Genomic DNA, 24,126 nt, shown 5'->3' with positions numbered 1-24,126 from the left:
TTTCATTTGTACATGTACTAACATATATTTTTATTTCTCTTGGTAGTTTTCCACTTTTTAGAACAAGCAAAAGTGGCTTTGGGATAAAAGCAAACAATATTCTTTAAAACATAAAATCAAAATTTTAAACATTCATAAATAATAAAATACTAACAATTGTATTGGATTATGTATTTGGGTAATTAAATTTTGTGATATCTTGCAATCTATTTCCATACATATATATAAATACACACGCACGCACACACTCTTGAACTCTATAATAAGAAGTAAAAATTAATTTTATCTCTCCTCTCATAAACTTTGTATCTCTCGTTCTGACCTTTGAATTTGAAGTCAAAAAGTTTAAAGAGACAGCCTAAGCAAAACTTTAACAATAACATAAATAAATAAATGATCAACAGTTTCACACTAGCATGTCCTCACTTACCTAAAAAGTAGAGAGGGAAAATCCTTTCACAACAATCTATCCAGGGAATGGCAGTCCGAGAGTAGAAGTAATGAATATTGACTTTGTAATATTGACTAAGCCAATCCTGCAATATGAACTCGTACAAATTCCCCTGAGCTGCAGCCGATTGGTTGTAGGGAAACCAAGTGACAAAACAACAAAAATTTAGTCTCCTTTTCCCCCTACTAACACAAGTATCACGACGCCGCAGACAAGGACACTCACTGCCGTCCAACGTTTAAGCCCTCACATCGAAGACACTATTTTCTTTGAGACTGATTAACATCTCCCTGATTCACCATTTGTCGTGGACCATCAGATGTTGCACGTCCACTAATCTTGGAGGACAAAAACTAGCTAACGTGGAAGGGATGACGAATGACCCCAAGGGTTCAATGCCCCCAACTGTCCATTTATAAGAACTAACCGACCAAAAACACTAATGGGCTTGGTTGTTTGTCAGCATTAACGTCCATGGTGTTGGGCGGTTGTTCTAATTTTATCAGACATTTCACATTTATCTTGTCTAGCAACATTTTGACATGGACATGACATTACTAGTTTTTGCTCGCTGCTGCTACGTTAGTTGCCAACTTCATGTTTCACGAAGCTCTTGATTGTTATTTCTGACCCCTGACCCTTAGGCCACTTGGCTAACAAACAAAGGCTAATTAACTCGAATCAAGAATGAATGAAAACTGAACATGCCAACGCTCAGCTTCGGCTTGACTCTATATGATAGCCACTTATTGGCTAGCAATTTTTCCTTTGTCCAATCAATGCAGACTCAAATACCTTTCACCTTTGACAAATTTGTGGACATGATTACTTTGGTATTATTAACTTTTATGTTTTATGTGAGCCAAAAAACTTTTGTACTTTAACCCAATTTTCTGTACTTTACTAACAGAAGTAAAGAATAGATGTAAAACAACCAATTACAACTACTAAAACCCAGGATCTTCAACATCTGCCAAACCCTACTCCCGTAGTTGAAGTAAACTGTAACTTGTGGGGATCAAATTGAAATGGACTGTTATCTTCTTCAGGCTGATTAATTTGATGTAAGTAATTTATTCATGATCCAGTCCATTAACAAGTAAATTGAAATAATAAAAAAATTTATACACACAGTAATAAATTATAAAAAATTTAAGTAATTCATATGAAAACAGTTATATATGATAGAGTATCTAAAACGCTTAAGATTATGATAAAATATATCGAGATAACTTATTATTCAAAAATCTAAGTTAATGAAAAAAAATAAAATTATACCTTAGAAAAGTAGTCGATATTGATAATCTATTCGTCAGTAAAGTTGTTACACAGAAAAATATAGTTGAAATATTTTTTAAATTTAATTAGGACCGCTTTGGAGGAAACCTGTTTCGTCTTCCCTTCAACAAGCCCATTTTATGGTCGTAGTCATTTTATTTGTCTATTCAAAATCCACTCTAAAAAAATGGCAAGATCATGGCGGCATTGTGAAGATCCCTAACTTCAAAGGAGGAGAAAAAGAAAATGGGAAAGATCCATCCACGGTCAAATACAAAAATATCCTCAAATTTCTTAATTAAAAAGAATATATATTGGGACTTCAATGTTTCACCACCCAATTAAAGATGGCGAAGCATGCGATCGTGACTTCTAGGAAAAAGCATAGAAACACTTTAGTAACAAAGTTTTGAGGTTTTTGGAATAATAAAAGGTGACCTTGCATGCAGCAATGGCCAAATACAATGGAGAAGAAGACTATTTGTTGTAAGGGGAGAATTCAAATTCAATCCAAATCAGAAAAAAAAAAGATTATATAGAAACGTATTAGACTAGACAATTTCTCTTTTGTTTTTTTTTTTTTTCTATGCTTATCAACAACCCTTTTCATTTCTTTAGGGCTTGACAATCTAGAACACATTAAGGCAGCCATTTCTATGATCATTGCCTAATTTCCATGCAACCCCATGAAAAATATCTTTACTTTTCTTCCGTAGCCACTGCTAAACCATGAAATGTTTTTATTACTTTCGGTTCTTGACTGGGACCTTTCAGTGTGTGGTTTAATCGAATCGTTTTCTTGTCAATTCTTTCATAGAAAAATAAAAAAGCAATAAAGCAATTTAAAGTTTGGCTCAGCTATTAACCAGGCAGTTGTCATATGTTGTACAAAAGAAGAGTTTGATCAAGCCATACTTCAACTTCCATAGGAAATTTTTGAATTGATAAAAGATGTATGGAAACCTTTGGTTTAAGTTGTAGAGTATACTAATAAATATCTCTCTGATTTTATAAATCTTATGTCCAAAAAATAATCAGGCATCAGATTTAGAGAGATAATTAAGTATATATGACAACAAAATATATGCCCTTACAAGTTTTTTTTTATTTCAAATTATATATGTAGTAAAATCTTAAAATACAGTTATTTAAATTTTTAATTGCTCTTTTTAAATATTTAGTAGCAATATTAGAAGTGTGTTTATAGTCTTTGTTAGTGTATGCAATTTTTATAGTTACATTTTTATTTATAATACTACTAAATTTGTGTAGGACAATCAAATTTATAATGGTGCTGTACAATAAATACAAAAAGTGTTACTAAAAATATTTTTAATAGCATATTTTATTAATATGCACTCTTAAGTCAAATTTGTTGTAGTGAAATGAAAAAATTTATCGAATTTTTCTCAAATCGTTTTTGCATATGTTCAAGCATTTAATTCATTAATTGATACATGATTCTTATTCAAAGAAAATGATTACGATCCTCTTTTTTTCCAAAATTAAAAAAAGAAAGAAAGAGAATACATTTTGTAAAAAAAAATAATAGTAACAAGAATACTTTGAATATAATAAACAATTATATCATTCTTACATTCTTTTTTTTTTTTAAATTATCATTCTTACATTCTCAGATATTCATGAAATTTTCTTGTTTACATTCAAACCATTTTCCTTCAAAATTTCTCATAATTTTAATAAATGTACTTGCTCTCAAAACTTGTGGATTAAAAAAAGAAAAGAAAATAAACTTACATAACTTGGGTGTGGTTTTGATTTGACTTTGGTGCTCCTAGTTTTATGTTTTGAGTATGGCTTCAGCCTTAAAATGTTCAAACTGTCTCTTATTCGGATGCTGTTAAAATTATTTTCAACAATTTGTCTAATTTTGACATAAACTTGACCTTATATCAATTTTTCATACACAATTAAATGAATCCATTTGATAAAAACAAAAAACAACCCGAATCCAAATATCACACATATTTTTCAAATTGTTGTTTCACATGTTCCCCGGCCCGGCCCTCTCAGCCAATTTCTAAACATATCAAAATTGTCAAAACTAGTAACCTGTTTATACTCCATTTTACGTCATTTACTCATTTTCTTTCAAACAGATTCTCCTCTCATCCACCATTTTCCAAGATCAATGGGAGGAACTAACCCAAAAGTCTATAACAAGGAAAAAATTTTGTCAATTTTTTCCTTTCATATTTTTCCATCAGCTTAACATTTTTGATTAATGTTTTGACTAAAAGGAAAAATAAAAAAAAAGACAGCTTGATTCGTATTTTTCCATCAGTAGAATAATCTCGTTTTTTGTTTTCATTTCCTTTTTCTTCTTTTTTTTTTCATTTTTATTTTCTTAACCAATAAAAAGAATCCTTATATTTAGTGAGCTAGGGGCTCGGACGACCCTCGAGGGTCCGACTGTGGGCGCATGTGATAGTCATGGCCTTTCTTTGACAGTTTCGGCTTTTGACACGGTTCATCCAACACAAGAATACTTATGGTTAATTTTTTTCTTGGCTTTTCAATTAAACCAAACGAGGTGCTATTCTCGAGTACAAGTAATGTCCGAAATGTAAAAGAATTTAGACAAGGTTGAGGACTATATATTTTTATTTATTTATAATATTTTAAATTAAGTAAAAAAAAACATATGATTAAATAATACGATCGATAGTCATGAAATTAAGAAAGTTATATTATTAAATTTTAAATTTAAATCTTATTATTTAGTAAATTTACCCCATTTTGTATTGTTCTTTTCTCCCAATCACATGTTCCCATGTTGATTAATGAATGTATTGATTAGGTGATTGCTTATTTGGTTTGGATAATTTTCCTTATAAGAACTTATTATTTATTTTTATAATTGGGGGAAGAGAGATTTGAATCTTACTCTTTAAATGAGAAAATTATACATCAATCAATGAACCAAATACTCAAGTGCATAAAAACTTATTTTTTGATTGATTATAATTGTAATGCTTATCTTTTATGTTGGAAAATTGTTTGTACCTTGTGTGTTTTTGAAAAGCATATGTAATAGACCATAAATCTAGAATGTATAATATGTCAAAACCAACTGATATCAATAGTTCTTATTTTTTAAGAAAAAATTCAAAATATTAATCAGTACGACATCTACAATGTGTTTGTTATCCTTATTATATATCAATAACAATGAAAATTTCAATCCAATATTAAATAAAATTATGATAAAAAATTGATTAATGGTAAAATACTACAGTAAAATCTCTATATATTAATTTCCTTGAGAATATGAGAATTTATTAATTAATCGAGATATTACTTAATTAATAAATTAATAATTTATTAATTAATAAAAAATTAATTTATCAAGACATTTTTTCTAAAATATTGAACTTAATACATATATTGTGTATTGTCATTATACAAATATTATTTAATTACCGAATTACGATACATTATTATTCTATGTATTTATTTAACTAAAACAAGTTTATGAATATAATTAGTCTTATTAAATAAAAGTAATGAAACTATTCATTTTTGCAACAAACTAAAATTACATTTGATATATACTTAATTAATATACTTCATGAACATTAAGTTAAGCAAAAACACTTATAAAAAGAACATTCAGTATCACAAATGATAAAACTAAATACAGTGGCTTTTCATCTAAAAAATGTAAAGAAATTAACAATGACAGATGAAATGCGTAAAACATTGTGTGAGTACCAAATAGAAAATCCAAATTGCACTTAAGAGCAATAACATGCAACAATAGGTGTTAGAAAAGATTAACTTGTAAGTGAGTAAATTAACAACAATTTCAAATACAATCGAAAGGTCATAAGAGTATTTATCAGCCAACATCGAATAAGGTGATGCTAAACGATATAAAACTGCATAATTCCCAAAACTAGAGAAGGTTTTTTATGTGGTTTGTTCAATATAAAAAAAGTTAGAAATGAGGTCTACAGAGACATCAATTTCAAGAAAAACAAATAACATTCTAGTCATATTTTACAAAGATTTCCTAATTAAGTCATTTATATATATAATTTTGATATATAAAGAGATTATTAATTTATATATCAGGTGAAACCTATGTGTATTTTTTAAAAAATATATTATCTAATAAAGTTAATGAATAATTAATTTATTACGTTGGTCCCAAGTTGAGATCGACCAAAAACATTATTTAATCAAAATTATTAATTTATCGAGTATTAATTTATAGAGATTTTACCGTATAATAAAAAGAAAGCAAAAGTAAGAAATTTTAACCCGGTCTACATATTTTATCTACTTTGCCAATTAATCTCTTTCAATGCCCAAATAATGAAAGGATTCTATAAATAATTGAAAAGGCATAATGCCTAAAAAACTCTTAAATCATTTTAAAAATTTTAAATACATATTTATTTTTTTTAAGTTTGATCAAGTGCTTATACTTCTATTTTAAATCAAATAAGTCTTAATAATTAACAGTTAACTAATTATTGTTAGACAAAATACTAATTTATCATTATTTATGTCACGTGACACTGACGTTACATATTGATTATGATAGTGGATGATAATATGGTATGATAACATTGTCACATGACATTTTTATCATTTGCGTTAACATTCGGCTAGTCAATCATTAGTCAAAAAGTAGGACGGCTCAATACCTTAAAAGGCATAAAGCGCTTACATATTTAAATGAGGTTATTTTTTTATTAAAATTAAAAAAAATTACCACTAGTAGAAAATCATTAAAAACATATTAAGTTCATTGAAATAGGAAAAATAATTGAGAATTATTAGTATTATGAGAATTGAGAAGTGATAAAAAATTAAAATTTATTAGATACATAATTGAAAAAGTGAGAGAATATGTAATTTCATTAATTATTTTGACTTTTACATAAGTGAGAAAATGAGATAAATAGTTAAAAATTAATAAAAATATAGAAGTGAGAGAAAATAAATATTTAATAGAATTTAATTTAAAATATATTTTATTAATTATTTTAATTTATATATATATATTTCATCTATTAATTAATATATAATNTTATACAAAATTATTAGACTTATAAAATTGTGAGGCTTAAAGTATGGGCTTTGGTGGCTTTATGCTAAAGCCAACCCTGGTCAAAAATGACTATTTGGTTCAATAAAATATAAAAATTTGATTAAACATAATAGAATAATAAAAATTTATTTAAATTTTTTAAAAATATTACACCAATTTGAAAAAAAAAAGGCAAAAAGAAGTACAAACCTTTTTATCTACTTTATTGAAACAGTAGGATTACTAAATTTTGAGAGCAGAAGGTACAGTCTTATATGTAATCTTTTATGATATAAGGTTCTTGGCAAAGGGGAAGGCAGTCAAAAACCAGCGACCGTGTAAGAGGAAGTGAGGAAGCTGGCGGTGAAGCACACTTCTCGTTGCCTAATCTAATTAGAAAGGTTTATAGCATGTGATAAAGAAGAGCAGAACACAAAAGCGTTTCAATGTTTATGCCCAAAAGCCAAAAGTCACTCCCCCGCGTTGAACTTTAACACTCTTGTCTCTTTAACCTCATAAATATTTATATACATGTTCGTCAAATCAAGTAACCGATTTTTGGGTCATGTGTGTAATTTTCTTACAATTTATGTCCCTTTATTGAAAATTAATTGCCGGCCAAATTCCAAACCCTTTTCCGACCACATCTTAATTCTATATTATCCCTCTTTTCCGACCACATCTTACTTGTATTCATTAAGTAATTGATGAAAAACTAAGGAAATAGGGAACCCTAATTCAAATTAAATTAAGGATAGGGATAATTCCCAAAAAGGGCAAAAGGGTAAAAAAAAATTACTGTCCCAGTGGCGTTTATGTCCCTATATAAGCATGCCCCTCCAGGGGTAAAGTGGGATATCACCAGTTGGCCCCAGATTAACGTCATAATTTATATAAAGTAAAACCTAACTAGACGTCATTCGTTGAAAATGCTGGGGATGTTTAATCAAGAGTTGCTTTGAACTTTTGTAAGTATTGTAACATGTTTTAATACTTTATTTAATAATGTTATGGATAATTAAATATTGTATCAAAATTATTATCTTCTTATGTGTTTTTATGGAGATGACTTATTTTCGCTCATGCGATTACATTTATTAACATATGAGTACAATCCGTTACTTATCGACATTTACATATGGAAAACCAATTCTTTCCTTCAACAATTAAATTTTTTTTTCTTTACTGAGAATTTATTCATATCTTCAAAATAAAATCAACGTTCCGTCTAATTAATTGGTCTCTCTGTGAAATTCCTTGACTTACTAAGTTCTACCATTCCAAGTTGAACTTTGACAAAGGTGATTAAATCGAAACTCAAATTAACATTTTATCCACAAAACAATGCTATTTAAATTCCTGTCCGATGAATCCACAAAATAACGTTAAAGAATGAAATAAAATATGCAACTGGGATCTGCATGGTACGCAGAAATTAATATATTTGGGTTTAACATTTCAGGGCATAGCCAGGGAATTTTGCTCTGTTCATAGCTTTGGGGGTGTTTTGAAGTCAACCCCAATAAAAATAAAAAGAAAAAGAAAAGCAAACGACAAAGTAACGCCTGTGAGCGTTTATGAGCGTTTTAGTTTATTTATAGTAAGTATATGTGTTTTAGAAGAGTATATTAATTTTTTAATATATACGTAAAAAGAAGGCTGACCAGCCGCAAAAATATAAACCCGACCGACCACCTCCCTTCGCAATTTTGAATGATTATCTCAGTCAAATACTCGGCAACGTGCTTTTTCTTTTCTTTTTCCATTTTCCCCTCTCTCTCTCTGCCCCTCAATTTCACCATGAGAGAAACACCATTGTCAGGTATTTAGCTCCCACCCTCTCTTCCTCTCTCCTTCCTTTATATATATATATATCCAATTGTTTCATATTCTTTCACAAAATAGAGTAGCCTCTCATCTCCCTCTCTGTCTCTGTCTCTGTCTCCCTGTCTCTCTCCCTCCCACACCCTCTAAAATGGCGTCTAAAGTGTTGATGCCAAGCATAAACATGAACCATATCGCATTTCCAGGGGACATTCAGCGTCGGTCACATTCATTTGGGCAAGTTTGCTTGCCAAAGAAAACGGGGATTTCTTCATCAAGACAATCAGTTATTGCTAATAACTCTGTAGAAACACCAGTTATGGCGGTCACTGCTGCCGCAGTTTCCAAAACTAGTTCTATCTTGTCTCGTTTCTGGAGAGAAATTCAAGGTTCCAACAACTGGGAAAATCTAGTCGAACCATTGCACCCTCTTCTCCGGAAAGAGATCATCCGATATGGGGAGTTCGTCGCCGCCTGTTACAAGGCCTTTGATCTTGACCCCAACTCCAGAAGGTACTTGAATTGCAAGTACGGAAAGAAGAGTATGCTAAAAGAAGTTGGGATGGAGAACTCTGGTTACCAAGTAACGAAATACATCTACGCTACACCTGATGTCAACATTCCAATCCAAACGGCTTCTTGCGGCCGTTGGATTGGATATGCAGCGGTGTCATCGGATGATGCCGTTAAAAGGCTAGGGAGAAGAGATGTGCTGATCACTTTTCGAGGGACGGTTACAAACCATGAATGGGTTGCCAATTTCATGAGCTCGCTCACGCCTGCACGCCTAGACCCGCATAACCCGAGGCCGGAAGTGAAGGTGGAGTCAGGGTTTTTGAGCTTGTACACTTCAGACGAAACAGATAGCAAGTTTGGACTCGAGAGTTGTCGCGAACAGCTTCTATCCGAGGTTTCAAGGATACTAAACAAATACAAAGGTGAGAAGTTGAGCATAACTGTGGCTGGCCATAGTATGGGGAGTGCTTTGGCCCTTCTTTTTGCTTATGATATTACAGAGCTTGGCTTGAATAAAATCGATTCAGACCAAGAAATACCGGTCACTGTCTTCTCCTTTGGGGGACCTAGAGTTGGGAACTCAAGTTTCAAGCAAAGGTGTGAGGAATTGGGAGTTAAAGTGCTGAGAATAGCCAATGTTAACGACCCCATTACAAAGCTTCCAGGTGTTTTATTCAACGAGAATTTTAGGGTTTTGGGAGGGAGATATGAGTTCCCATGGAGCTGCTCATGTTATGCTCACGTTGGTGTTGAACTAGTCCTGGACTTCTTCAACGTGCAAAATCCTTCATGCGTTCATGACCTTGAAACATACATCAGCTTACTCAAATGGCCCAAAAGAGTGCAGATTCAAAAGGATGGTGTTGATTTTCTAAATAGGGCAAGGGAGTTGCTCTTGAGTGCCCAAAATTTTAACATTAATTTGCCATGGAAAGATGCTGCGATCAATATGGTAAACTTGGTTCAATCTCAAAGATCCTAATTATTCTTATTAATTAACCTTAGGAACCCCCTTGGCCTTGTATATCTTTTTTATTTTGCCAATCATTTTTAGTGATTTTTTCGCAGGAAAAGGGAATTCATTAGTGATATATATATAGAACTAGAGCAAAAATTAGTCCATTGTACATTCAGGGAAAATTTTTTGTAATCTCTGAGAAGAAATCAAGAGATTATCTCAAGCACAACCAATTGTAGAATGGTTGAAATTATTTAAAGACTATTCTCCTTGTTTTACAAATTTTGGTAGTCTTATTCCTCTCTTTCCTTTTTCTAGCTATTTCATTTCTCAAATAACTAGTAACCATATAAAGATCTTGATGTTTAATGACATGAAGCTAAACATGGAAAATATGGATCAGAAACTGTTAATGTATTTTCAAAATAGAAAAGTTATAACACATAATAAAAAGTTGTCTTAACTCAAAGGTTATATTGCATAAAGTTATATAGTGGAACGATTGGATCATCAATTTTACCAATTTTTTAAATTTTATATAAAGCCCATTTGCACCAACAGAAACCTTGTGCTTTAATTTGATGAGGAATTTCTCCCTCTCCCTCTCACATGTACAAACTCACTCACTAGACAAAAGCACCTTGCAGAACATATCCACACAAAGCAAAAACACATGCACACTTTGAACTTGGCTCATGTTTTGATGTTCTTGATTTTTAACTTCTTATTCAAATTTAGTGGACAATGAAAAAGAGAAGGAAAAGATATCCTAGTTTAGCAAGTTACAATTGCCTTAAATTCCTACTATATATAAAACTCTCTCTAATTAAAATTTTCTTTAGTTTCACACGCACCACAGTTGCAAAAAATAGCAACCTGGCCAACCTGCCAATGTTAGCTCTACAGCTATGGTGTCTTTGTTAAGGAGAGACTGATTGGGGGCTGGTAGGGACAGGAGTTAATAGCTTGGTTGCAATTTCTGATTTACTTTCCACCATATTCCTTGGGGCCTTTTCATCAGATTAATTCTGTTATTAGATTGCTTATTTTTAAGGGGGAACTTCCTGGTTGTTCAACCTCGCTCAACTTGTGTATATACATTTTGGTTTTCATTAATAATATTCCTTGGTTCTCTTTCTTATATAAGTAAGAAACTCTGCTTGTATTAGCAAATGAAAGAAAACAGTGAATGTAAATAAAATTCCCTGAGGACTTCATAAATTTTTTTGATATATTTTTTCCCTAATTAAATTAGCCAAAATATTGTAAACTAGAAGTTCTTTGTCTTATGGTTCAAGTCCAACCTTTCTCTCCATATCAAAAAAATTTATCAATGTTTAATCAAAAAATTGCTGACTGCTATTTCTTTTTTTTTTAAATGTTGCCAACTGACTCTCATACACTGCAAAAGAAAAATGCTTCAAACACTCGTGACCCATTTATGTATATGATAATCTCATTTTTAGTATCTTTATATAAGTTATAATTTTCTTTTTGAAGTATTTTTTTCAATTAAATTTAATTATTTTATTCAATATCATAAAACCTAATACAAAATTTTTACTAGAGTCCAAAATGTAATCAAAACTAGTGGCGGATTCAAAATATTATATGAAAGGTGGCTAAATAGTAATCATATAAGATTATAGATTAGGTTATGGATTAGGTCAATTATTCGATTTTAAGTAAAAAATTAATCACTTTGGATATAAAATTAAATTATAGCATAAAATTTCATTAACAATTTAAATTTATATAAGTTTTTAGATTTACTAATATAAATAGACATAAAGTAGAAAAAAATTAACATTAGATTTTCACATTAAGTATCATAAATTGTGCTTGACTAAATTATAAAATAAAATTTCATTAACAATTTAAATTTATACAAGTTTTCAAATTCACTAATATAAATAGATATAAAATAAAAAGAAAAATTAACATTAAATTTTCATATTATGCATCGTGCTTGACATTGGAAAAATTTGTGTTTAACGTGATTTCATGTTTTCAAAGGAAAAAAAGGTTGAAAAGAAAGAAAAAGGATTTAGTTGGACCTAAAAGGAATTGAACTCAAGCCACTAAAGATTAAATTAAATATGTTTTTTTGAAAATATATAATCATGGAATTAATATAGTCAATGAACCTTTTTAATTTTCAAATCAATATGTACGTACTTAGAATAAGTTGTACTCTGATCCCTAATTTTTGTTCACTCTCGTTATTTGCCTTTTTACATTTTCCTAGACCAGCCCTATTAATAAAAGAAATGATAGTTGACTTCTTTTAGTCTTGCAAGGATCCAATCATGTCACAATGACAAGATTACAATTTTTTACAAATTTCAAAGGTGTTTATTTTTGTGTCTGATCGGACCTTGTCGGGCTAAAGAGTTGAATAAAATGGCATTTCGCTATAGTATTCATATAGTAGCATTTTTCTGTCAAGTATGACTGATATCCTGCAACAGTTTAGACATTTTATGAATATTATATTCAAAAAAAATTTTGATTAAAAAAAAAAGAATTTGAATCATATTTTTTAAGTAAAAGATCATATATCAATTAATAAATTAAATATTCAACTGTATGTTACATTTGAAACATTAATTACTAAGCGAGTTGATCCAATATTTGGAACTAGAATCAAGTAAGTGGTCAGTCTTCCACGGTTTACTTGTTTTTGGCATTGTGAGTTTGGTACTTGGCTCTCATGGTTATTGTATATTCAGATATCGCTAGCAGGATAAATGAATTAGGCTTGTCGACAGGGACTGATTTAAGAGTGTCATGCATGCATGTATCCTGTTCCCACTCAAATTCTAAAATGTATACTATGGGTTTATTTAATTTCAAAATGACAATGAAAATAAAATTTTTTACTTGTATTGTTCTTGAAAATTTTCAAACAAAAAATTATCATATATATTGTCGGTAAAGCTTTTAAACTCCACAAGTGAAGTCATAATAATTAATATATACAAATAAGGAGATATGTGATTATATTTTAATTTCATTCACAAAATTTAAAAATTTAATGGAAGTATAAAATAATAGTGTTTTATTATTGTTTTTTTTGTGAATTATGAGTTCTATGTATACAAATGATGATTTAAGGTACATAAGAAAGTCCTGATTGGACAAAGAATGATAGAGGGGAGCCCGAACCCTCTCGTGTTACCCACTTTGGTTGCCTTGAATCTTGTTTCGAAAGGTTGACAAACAAACCTTGAAGGTTAATGCTAAAGGTCAGGTCAGTGATCTAATTTTTCAATTCTAGACAGCAAATGATGAATGATGATGAACAAATAGTGGTAGCTAGCAGTGGTAGGGTCCTGATTATTCAAACCATTGTTAGCAAAGTAACTTCAAGGGAAACAAATTAAGATATGTTCTTAGTATATATAAAACATTTAACTTTATTGTGGCATTTCGAATCACAAAGGCTTAGAAAGCAAATCTGGCTAAACCCCGACAATTCTTGCTCATGAACAGCAACATGAGTGGACTAATTATGTGAATAGAATTTTGAATAAGAAAAACAATCGTGAATTCAACCAAAAGCATTCTAACATAATCATGAAGCTAAAAGAAATTCATGTAGTTGGCTAGCTAAGAAAATTAACAGTACACTAAACAAATACATGTGTTTATTTGAAAAATAAACACACAAATTTTTTATAAATAAAAGTAACAAATTAATGAAGCGTTACATATATTAAGATTCTTATTTTAGAAATTGAACCGACTTTTTCAATTTAATTTGTCCAAGTAATGGAGAAATGACTTTGTTCTGATCTGCTCATAAGATTTTCATTGACATTGATCAGTTACCTATTTAGGTTTTCGAGAGAAACCGGCAACTTAACCCATAATAAGAGGACAAAGACTCATCTTCTTTAGTCTTCATGCACGAAATGCACGCTACACATGACTCATGATCGCCTACAAATCCTCAAGTTGATCACAGCTGTAACATCCTTCTCCAAACCAAAAATTATTATTCCATAAAGATTTGAAATTTCATAACTCAAGTTTAAATATAATTTAGATATGTCTCTACTCCTGTGATTAACTTTCTTTATTTTATAATTCAATAAATATGTGTTAATTACCTAAATTTGTTTATAAAAATTGAAAACTGATTCACTCTCTATGTATCTATAATCGAATAACATCCCATCGAACTAATCTTCACTATCTATGTATATATAAGATACATAATACCATGTTAGTAATTTGTGATCCAAGGGAATGAGTTTTACAGCTATAGATGGGAGTAGAGGTTTCTTTGTGTTCTTGCAAAGAGGGTGTAAACTTATCCCATAGCAATCTTTGGGGTTTACTTATTGTGCGCAATAGGCTAGGATTGAGTAATATGTCGCACTAAATTTACAATCAAGTTGTTTATGACAACAGATTTAAGTAGACATTGATGTATTTCTTCCAACTATTTATTAAGAACTTTATTTTTATTACCGTAGTTTGCTAACAAGAGCATATGATATATTCTGTCCAAAGGCAATTATTCTCAGCATTTTCTTAATGAATATATATATAGTCAACAAATTGATCAATGGGTGAAAAAGATAATGGAATATATATAGATGTAAGTTATAATGATGGAAACTATGCGCTTATAAAGAAAAGGAAATGAAAATTTTACATAGTTTCACTAGGCATAACCAAAATTCTAGCATTATTAGACGTAACAGGACCAAAACAAAGTTTCAAAAAAGAAAACAGGATCAACGCAATTTCCATGCTTTGGCATGCATGAATATATAGTACGTACACTATTCAAGACTGTTCTTTTCCTAAGTTGTGTGTGTATATATATATATATATATATATATATATATATATATATATATACGGCATCATGATCGTGATTGTGTCTTGACTCTTGAGGAATATTATGATAGGCATTGACATAATTGGGACGACCAAAACGGATTCTCTTGCTCTCCTCCTATTACCTTTTTTTTTTCTTTTTTTTTTTTGTTGAAAAGTAATTCATATATAATTGGTCAAAGGAGGGAATGCTTTATTGAGTCCCACATTTATGCAACCCAACACAGCATTCAACCTCCCAAAAGCTGTACAATTAGGCCCCTCAAACAAGAAGGTAATCAGCCAACAGAAAGAACCCCTGTTCGAGCCATCCCAATACAAAAAAGAAGTACCCTCCTCTTACCTTTTTCGTGGAAAGGTAAACGAAAAAGAAGATGATAATTATGAAAGAAGAACAATTAAGATTTAAATAAAAAAAATGCTTCTAAACTTAATTAAATCAATCATATCAATCAATTGAGCTTTTATAAATTATTTACACCCAATTAAGTTGGATGGAAACATTGGTGTCATTAACTCCCTTTGGCAACTAGTTGGATGGAAATATTCCACATGGCATTGATGAATATTCTAATTCAAAATAAAGAATTTTTATATTCGTCTATTTTTTAATATAATTAATATAAAATTTTAAAATTATAATCAAATAAAATTCTTAAATAAATAAATAATATATAAGTCAGCTAACATGTGTCTCTGACATGGCTGACACATGTTAGACATGTGTTGTCAACTGACACTTAACACCAAATTTAACAAAAATGTAGACAAAAGAAGTGTTTCCATATAATGTTAAAAGCCAGGATTTTGATCCTATAAAATTCTCTTATTGAGTTTTTCTTTGTACCACCTTGCATATCAATTACAGTATATATGCAAGTAATTAACTAAGTGTCAAGTATCCATAAAGAAAAAAAAATCAAATGATACAGATTGATTCGTTACTCATTTTGATCACATCTCTATATATGAAATCCCTCGAATTCTTAAACACACACAAGGGGATAAAGAGATTGCTCCTTCGCAACAGTATTGGTGTGTGTGTTTATCCATAATGCCGGTGGGAAAAATTTTATTTTCTTTCTGTCAATTGCTTGGTAAAAGTTCGAAAGGGAAGAAAATAAAAATTACATTACTTTACAATTTATACCTTTTGTAATAGTGATGTAAGGGTAAAAAAATGATAAACAAAAGGAGATATTGACACCTTTGCTATTGAGCCTCACTCCATCCTCACCAGTGCCATCGTGATAATTGCGTTACAATTACGTGATAATTGATGATACTTCTTTTGTGTTGCACCATATTCTTTATATTACTTAATTATAATTTTAAAATGATTCGACACTCACCATAGTAAAACATATTCAAAATTAGCAAATAAGTTTAATATTTTTTTCATTTGTCTCTGGCCGTCGTGGCTGGACAATTTTAACACTTAAGATCATACACCCACACATTTTAACGTTATTCTCATTTTTTTCATTGTTGAAAACTAAAAGAACCAACGTGATCTAAACAGGTCAAGTACACGTCGGACCAAATATTTGGGAGAAAATGTGAGCATGAGGTGAATAAATACCTAAATAATCCTTCCCGTATCTCATAAACGCGTACAGCTCCAATTCTGCATGCAAATGAGAACCGACCAAATGAAACACGTGAAAATTGATTCCATCTTTACACATCTCACTGTCTCACAGTAGCCATTTTGCTGCTTTGCTATCCGTAAAGCCTTGGATTTGTTGACAACAAGAATAATAATAATTCTCAAAAGAAAGTCATATAGTTGAACAAGAAGTTTGTGGCTAAAAAACACAGTAATTATAATAATAAAATATATGGGTTTGTGGGCAGCATTGCAAGTTTACCAAATGTCGTGTCAAGTCACAGTGTTTCCGTAGCAAGAAAAAAACAAAGTGGGAGCTTGGCGTGTATTGAGTGCTTAAATTTTAACGTCAAACTGTTGCAATTGTTTGTTTGACTACGACACAGCGACGTTGAGCCACTTCCTGCCTTTTTGGAAATATATTCCGTTGGGAAATGTCAATTTACTAATCGTATAAACTGTTCACTAAATCGTATTATCTAATTTTCATGTTAAGTGATATTGACTGATATATTAATATATTAATATATTATAATAAATAATGATTGGATTTGTTTATATGATAAATAATATTATCATGTGATATTTTTTATATTTATAATAAATGATGATTGAACATTTTTATATGATATAATAACATGAGGTATTTTAAAAAATAGTCTTTAAACATAAAGATGTTTTTAAAAATGGTTTTTTTTATAATTTTAATTATTTTTAATCAAGTTAGATAAAATTACTCTTAATGAAGTTACACGCTATGATGTTACACGTTAGTGACAAGTTATGGTTAGCATGTTACACGACATGTACAAAAACTTATAACACGCCATGTACAAAAACCTGTGACAAGTCATCGTTAGCGTGTTACACGTCATGTACAAAAACCTGTGACACGTTATGTACAAAAACTTATGACAAGTCATGGTTAGCGTGTTACACGTCATGTACAAAAACTTGTGACAAGCCATGGTTAGCGTGTTACACGCCTTATACAAAAACCTATGACAAGTCATGATTAGCGTGTTACACGTTATGTACAAAAATATATAACAAGTCATGATTAGATTGTTACACGACATATTGAAAAAAATATTGTTGTTACATGCTATGTACAAAAACCTGTAACACGTCATGTACAAAAACCTGTGACAAGTCATGGTTAGCGTGTTACACGTCATGTACAAAAACCTGTGACACGCCATGTACAAAAACTTATGACAAGTCATGGTTATCGTGTTACACGTCATGTACAAAAACCTGTGACAAGCCATAGTTAGCGTGTTACACACTTTATACAAAAACCTATGACAAGCCATGGTTAGTGTGTTACACGTTATGTACAAAAATATACAACAAGCCATTGTTAGATTGTTACACGTCATATTGAAAAAAATACTGTTGTTACATGCTATATACAAAAACATGTTACACGCCATGATTAAAAAAAGTTATTACACACCGTGTTGAAAAAAAAATATTATTGTTACAATGCATGTTGAAAAAATATTGTTGTTACACGATATATTCAAAAACATTTTGTAACACTTTAATGCCTAAAATGTTGTTACTTACGAACCAAAATTTCAAATCCTATCAACTTTTTTCTTTTTTTTTATTTTTTTGACAATTTGACACAAATTAAAGTGTTTCTAACATGTTTTCATAAATCAAAATACAAATATTTTTTATCTAAAACACCTACTTTGACTAAAAAAAAAAAATCTTTGAAAACCTAAATTTTAAAATTTTAAAATTTTGAGTTTATTGGTATTTAGGTCCCGAATTAATTCAATTAAAAGTTATTTCATACATTTGTGAATATTTTTACTGTTTTAGTTTTATCCAAAATATCTAAAAATCGAATTTTCTAAACAGTCACCCACCCAAGCATGTCTAAATCATTACTTGGTGTCTTGAAAGTGTAAGAAAAAAAAATCTGAAAATGCAGGAGAGAGAAATCGGAAGCATAGCAAACAAATGCTGAACAGAGAAATCGATAAAATTTGAAAGACTAGGATGGTGAGAGAGAAATCCAAAGCACAAATGGAGAGAAATGAGGAGAAATTGTGATTAATGGTTTAATTTATTTGAAATAGTTTAAAGGGTATTTTCATCAAATCATGATTAATTATGGTTAAAAATAATTAAATTTATTTTGGTGGTTACTTTTAAAATATCTTTATCAAGAAAGATTATTTCTCACAGTTTTCTCTAATTAATAACATTATTGTATGATATTTTTCATATTTCATACAAACGCTACGTAACGTGACACTGACTAATATATTAACATATTATAATAGATAATGATATGACACGTTTATATGAGATAATAACATTATCACGTGATATTTTTCATATTTTACACAAATACTATGTAAACACTATGTTAACATGACGTGATCATAAAATGATAATTGATATTTGATTTAATGATAATTATTCAACTTTGAGACCATGTCAATGTTATATTAGCGTGACATAATCATAATATGATAAGTAATATTTGATTTAATGATAATTAGTCAACCTTGACACGATATAAATGCTATATTAGCGTAACGAGATCATAAAATGATAAATAATATTTTATTTAATAATAATTAGTCAACCCTGACATTATATAAACGTTATGTTACCCTGACGTAATCATAAAATGATAAATGATATTTTATTTAATAATAATTAATCAACCTTGAATTATAAGAGTTTATTTTTTTTATGTATTTAGGAAAAAAAATTTGAACCCTACTCTTTTTGAAAAAGAGATCATATACCAACTAATGAATTAAATGCTCGAATACTATTTGACTCAAAATAAAAGTATAAAAACTTAATTTAAAAGCAATAGAAGAATAAGAATTTATTTGAATATTTTTAAATTGTTGAAAAACTTTTTTTAATTATCATACTTTAAATTTTACATATTTTAACTAAAAAAATTTAAATATTCGATTATTCTTGATGATGTGTTGAACTGTTATTTATGGGCGTTGAACTACTTCACCCACCCATAGAGCTTGTAAAATGTGACTTCATTGACAATTTTCAGAGGTTTGTATATAAATAATTCATAGATATTAGTTTCAATGATATAATGTGATTAGTGTAAATATAGAGAGTAAACACAAAAATTCAATATTCACTAATTGCGATAGAAGAATACGAGGGGAATTTATACATGACGCTATAGAGGGGGCTATCTGAGTCATTTTCTCCATTTCTTTTTTCTTCTTCTTCTGGAACTACCAAATCAAGAAATCGGCCATTGACGGATGAAATATTTCCAATGCCTATGACTTTCTAATTAATATAATTAAATCTAGTGTTCCCTAGCTATAATCTCATGACTAATTTTTTATAGTATCAAATTTTGGCGTCTGGCTCCGTTTCAGATTACTTCATTGATTTAACACAGCGATTGTATTGATTTTGCTTGAGTTGACCTTGGCAATTTGAAAGACACAAATGTGGTGGGAAACTGTAGAGATTTTTCCCATGATTTCACGACAGGAATTTCGATGACACTGTTCGTGTGGCGGCTAGCTGCTACTGAAACCAACTGGAAACAATTATATAGTCAGATGATTAAAAATCAATACAATATGCTTTGATCATGGTCCTCCCTGTTAAGATTCCGACCATGAACATGATTATTTTCATACTAATGACTAATTAAACAAATGGATTTTGAAACTTTCAAAGCCGATATGTGGGGAACTTGTGTTAGACTTTGTACTGGGAAGTGGATGCTCCTGTTGAGTAAAATTCCTATCCTTTTCAATGTGACTCCTTGTGATTCTGTTTCGGATTTCCTTTTAGAGTTTCAATCAAACGCAGACAAAAGTGGGGCTCTAAATGTTCATACAAATATAATATTGAGTTTGAATTTGTTGACTCGATTTTATTAATCATTAAGTTTTTCATTTTCAAAATGCACGTATTTCGATAACTCAGAATGTAAATTTTTATTTAAAAGTTTCGGGTTTAGATTTTGAAGACAAAAAAGCGGACTTTTGAAGATGGAAAAAGGCTACTTTCTTACATGATATCATATACGTAGAAAATAGATAATATGTACCAAATAAACCATTAGCTTTTATATATGTTCAAGTTCAATATTCTATGGGTGTTTCCTTTTGTTTCAATCTTATGTCGGGTTGGGTTTATTTGTTTATTGATTTCTTCTTCTTCTTGTTCTTGGATGTACTAATTAACTAAAGGTTTATTTTTTAAACTATTTTTTTTTTCTTACACATGACTACAATACTTAGAATAAAAGAAAAATTAAGAAGAAAGCAAGGCTAGCAAGGTCTAGAATATTGCATGGTGGGGGGGTTTCGCAGCCATAAACTTTAGAATGGTTTAAGTGAGTTAATTAAGCATTTGCTTTGTGATTATTGTAATATATACCCCATCTGGATTTCAGTTAAGAGGGCCACCTTTGCCTGATAAAGCCTGAGCAAAGAAAGGTGGGTCAAACAGGAAGCTTTTCACCAAATATCTTTTAAGGCAACTTTTGTCTTCAATATTAATGACCTTCGAAGGAAATACCTAGTTCCCTAGGGCTTGGTCCTAGGCCAAGAAACACATGGTGCCTCCAATTTCTTAATCTTATGCTAATTAAAATTATTTACCACATTATCAATTGTAACTTTTCTTCGTATTCACTGTGTAGTGTGTTAAAAATTAATTAGTTTTCTAAACACTCCATCTTCCGCAGCTAATTAAGACCAATAATTCGCCTTAAAAAATGACTGACACAATGCACCAAGGTAAGGCATTATGACAAATGATCATTGCTTTACAGGTTCAATGGCTTTGCGGCAAATGCTCAACCCAACTTGTTAATTATGTGTCCCTATAGTCAATCATTCTCTGTAAATTATTAGCTTGATGCATTGTGGTGCGGATTAATTTGAATTTGATTTCTGAACTGGCGTATGATTTGGGTTACAATCCTCAACAATTCTAGATACTAAAGCGCATTTCCTATCTTAGGGAGATAATCAATACTTAAATTCTATGAGTTTTGATTTTTTTTTTTCTTTTTTATGGTAGATGAAACTTGGATAATTGAGTTGTTCAACTCCAAATTTTTTTTTTTTAATTTTATGGTATATGTCATATTTCTAAAACTCATACATTCAAGATTAACATCAATGATGGAGCCATGGTGATTAAGGTTAGAACACATGAGTTCAAATTATAGAAAACAGTTGTATCAATACTACTGTTTTTAAAGTTTTATTCATCTATGCTAGTGATAGTATGAAAAAGGGTTACAAATAATAAACTTCGAGAATACAATGAATCGGTGATTGATTGCGTTTTACATTGATGGAACCAATCTATTGAGCATCCACTTATATATGGTAAGATTACCAAAATTCTATAGAATTTTTTTACAGCAAAATAGTATAGAGAAAATCTAAAAAATATTGAGAAAGTAAAGAGAGGTTGTTGTTTATTGTCTTTATGTGTTTTTTAGAATCAATAGAGAGTTTATTTAAAGACATACATGTTTACAAATTGTCTATTTGTACAAACATCTACGTTGATAGTTAAAAAATTTAAAATAAGTATAATTTATTTTTTAATTAACTACAATTACCTGTGCAAATTGTTAAGTGCCTTTGTAATATGTTACTTATATATTATTAATTTAATTAAATTTCAAATTTAATCAAGGCTTAGAAAGCCTAATCATGGTCCAATTTGCACTTTAGAACTTATTCTCCTTTTTATTTAAAAAAAAACTTTTTTTTCTTTATTTCTCTCAATGTTAGACTGTGTCTTACATTATTATTGCTAAAAATGTTCACAAATCTTTCGCAATTTTCAAAATAATCTAAATTTTCAATCATTGCTTATGTAAAAGACTTCCAAGAATTTTTCACTAATTTCATATATGCTGGTTTCATTGAACCCATGATTACAAATTTTGAAAGATTATCTTTGAAAAAAAGAAGTGAAAGATTTTCAATCCCTAGTTAACATCATTCAAGTCTACAAAAATGGGATTATGGTCTGATAAAAGATCTTGATAGTTTACTCTACAAGATAGAATGAAACAACTTCATAAAATTTCTCTACCAACAAAATTCTGTCCAACTTACTCATAAAAAGGTCTTCACAATTGATTTTGTTCAGTTGATTACTTTATCTATTTATTTATTTTTTATTAAATGTACTGTCTCAAATATATTAAAATTTATTGGATTGTGATTATAAATTCTTGCTTATAACTATAATTTCATTAAATAAAAAGTTTTGACTTAAAGTGGAATCTCAGAGAGAAGATAAATGAGTTAGAGATGTACAGTTTGAATTTCTCTCTCAAAGGTTAAACTTAATTTTCTCTGCATTGTTAAACTTGTAAAAGAAAGAAAGAAAGAAAGAAAGATTATGTTTGAATTCAACCTATGTTTTCTTTTTATGTCGTTAAATCTATTTTTACATATTAAGAGCCTAAGGTTGCACTCTTGGAAATGAACCAAGTTAGGCTATTGTTGTAACGTGCGGGTCCGGGAACCCGTCCGCCAAACGCGGGCAAAAATTAAATATGTGTGGGTGTGGGAGTCGCCACCAATCTTTTTTATCTAGGTGTGATTGGTCACCTATTAACCCGATTCTTAATCGACGAAGTCCTAAATTAATTTTAGGTCCGTCGAAAGAACGAGAACTGGTCCACGTTTTTTTTAGAGAAGAGTTCGGGAGTGCGGTTACGCACGGAGAAGGGTTAGCACATCCGTGACGCCCGTTCTACGAACGGTACCATTTAATCTTAAGTTATCTTAATATAATCTTTTCTTAGTTTAATCCATATTTTATTAATTATATTTTTATTGAATTGCCAGACTGAGTTTTTCGTTTGATTTTACGTATGCACATGATGCAAGCGTAAAATGATGTTATGACTTGTTTATTTTAAATGATGGAGTCGGTAATCTTTTATTGGAAAATTATTCAAAGACCATCCCAACGCTTTGGTGAAGTCTCGAAATTCTCCTCACCTAGAGATATCCCCGGAAGAACTCGTCTCTACAAGCTCATCTGGGAAATCCCATCATCGGGATTCCCGCGCCATTTGCAAAATAAGAGTGGCATGCAATGACAGTATAAAATGATGGTATCTACATGCACGCGTTTATTGATTATTTAAAAATTTTGATTATTTGTTATTTTTTATTTTTTTATTTATATATATACTTTATTTTTTGGTTTTCTATTTAAATCCATGTTTGTTGTTGGTCAATTTTTTTTACTTGATTACAAAGCTTATCTAATAATTAATTAATTTTTAAACGATTGGATTAACTTTATTTATTAATATTTATTTAAATTAACAAAAATTTTCTACATATATTGTTTTCTAACAATGACTATTTGACTTAATGGGTTTTGAAATCTAGAGTTCAGATTTATCCCGACGCTTCGGTGAAAATCCGTCTCGAAATTCACACCCGAAAAACATCCACCCGAAAGAGGCAACTCTTTGCCCCTTTTGGTGGTAATACTCAAATATTTGTTCCGATTATCTTTTATTTATTATTATTTATTTATTTTTCACT

At 30.0% G+C, this 24,126-nt stretch overlaps 1 protein-coding gene across 1 annotated transcript; it reads left to right on the top strand.

The window, feature by feature from the left end:
- On the top strand, positions 8,767-10,166 carry LOC18602511 (galactolipase DONGLE, chloroplastic). The gene has a single exon (XM_007033936.2). The coding sequence runs from the start codon at positions 8,767-8,769 to the stop codon at positions 10,111-10,113; it is 1,347 nt and encodes a 448-aa protein (XP_007033998.2). The 3' UTR covers positions 10,114-10,166.

Source organism: Theobroma cacao, chromosome 4 (genome assembly GCF_000208745.1).
Source record: "Theobroma cacao cultivar B97-61/B2 chromosome 4, Criollo_cocoa_genome_V2, whole genome shotgun sequence".
Classification (NCBI taxonomy): Eukaryota; Viridiplantae; Streptophyta; class Magnoliopsida; order Malvales; family Malvaceae; genus Theobroma; species Theobroma cacao.
The sequence above is the reverse complement of the archived record's forward strand: the minus strand, read 5'-3'. Positions and strand labels throughout refer to the sequence as shown.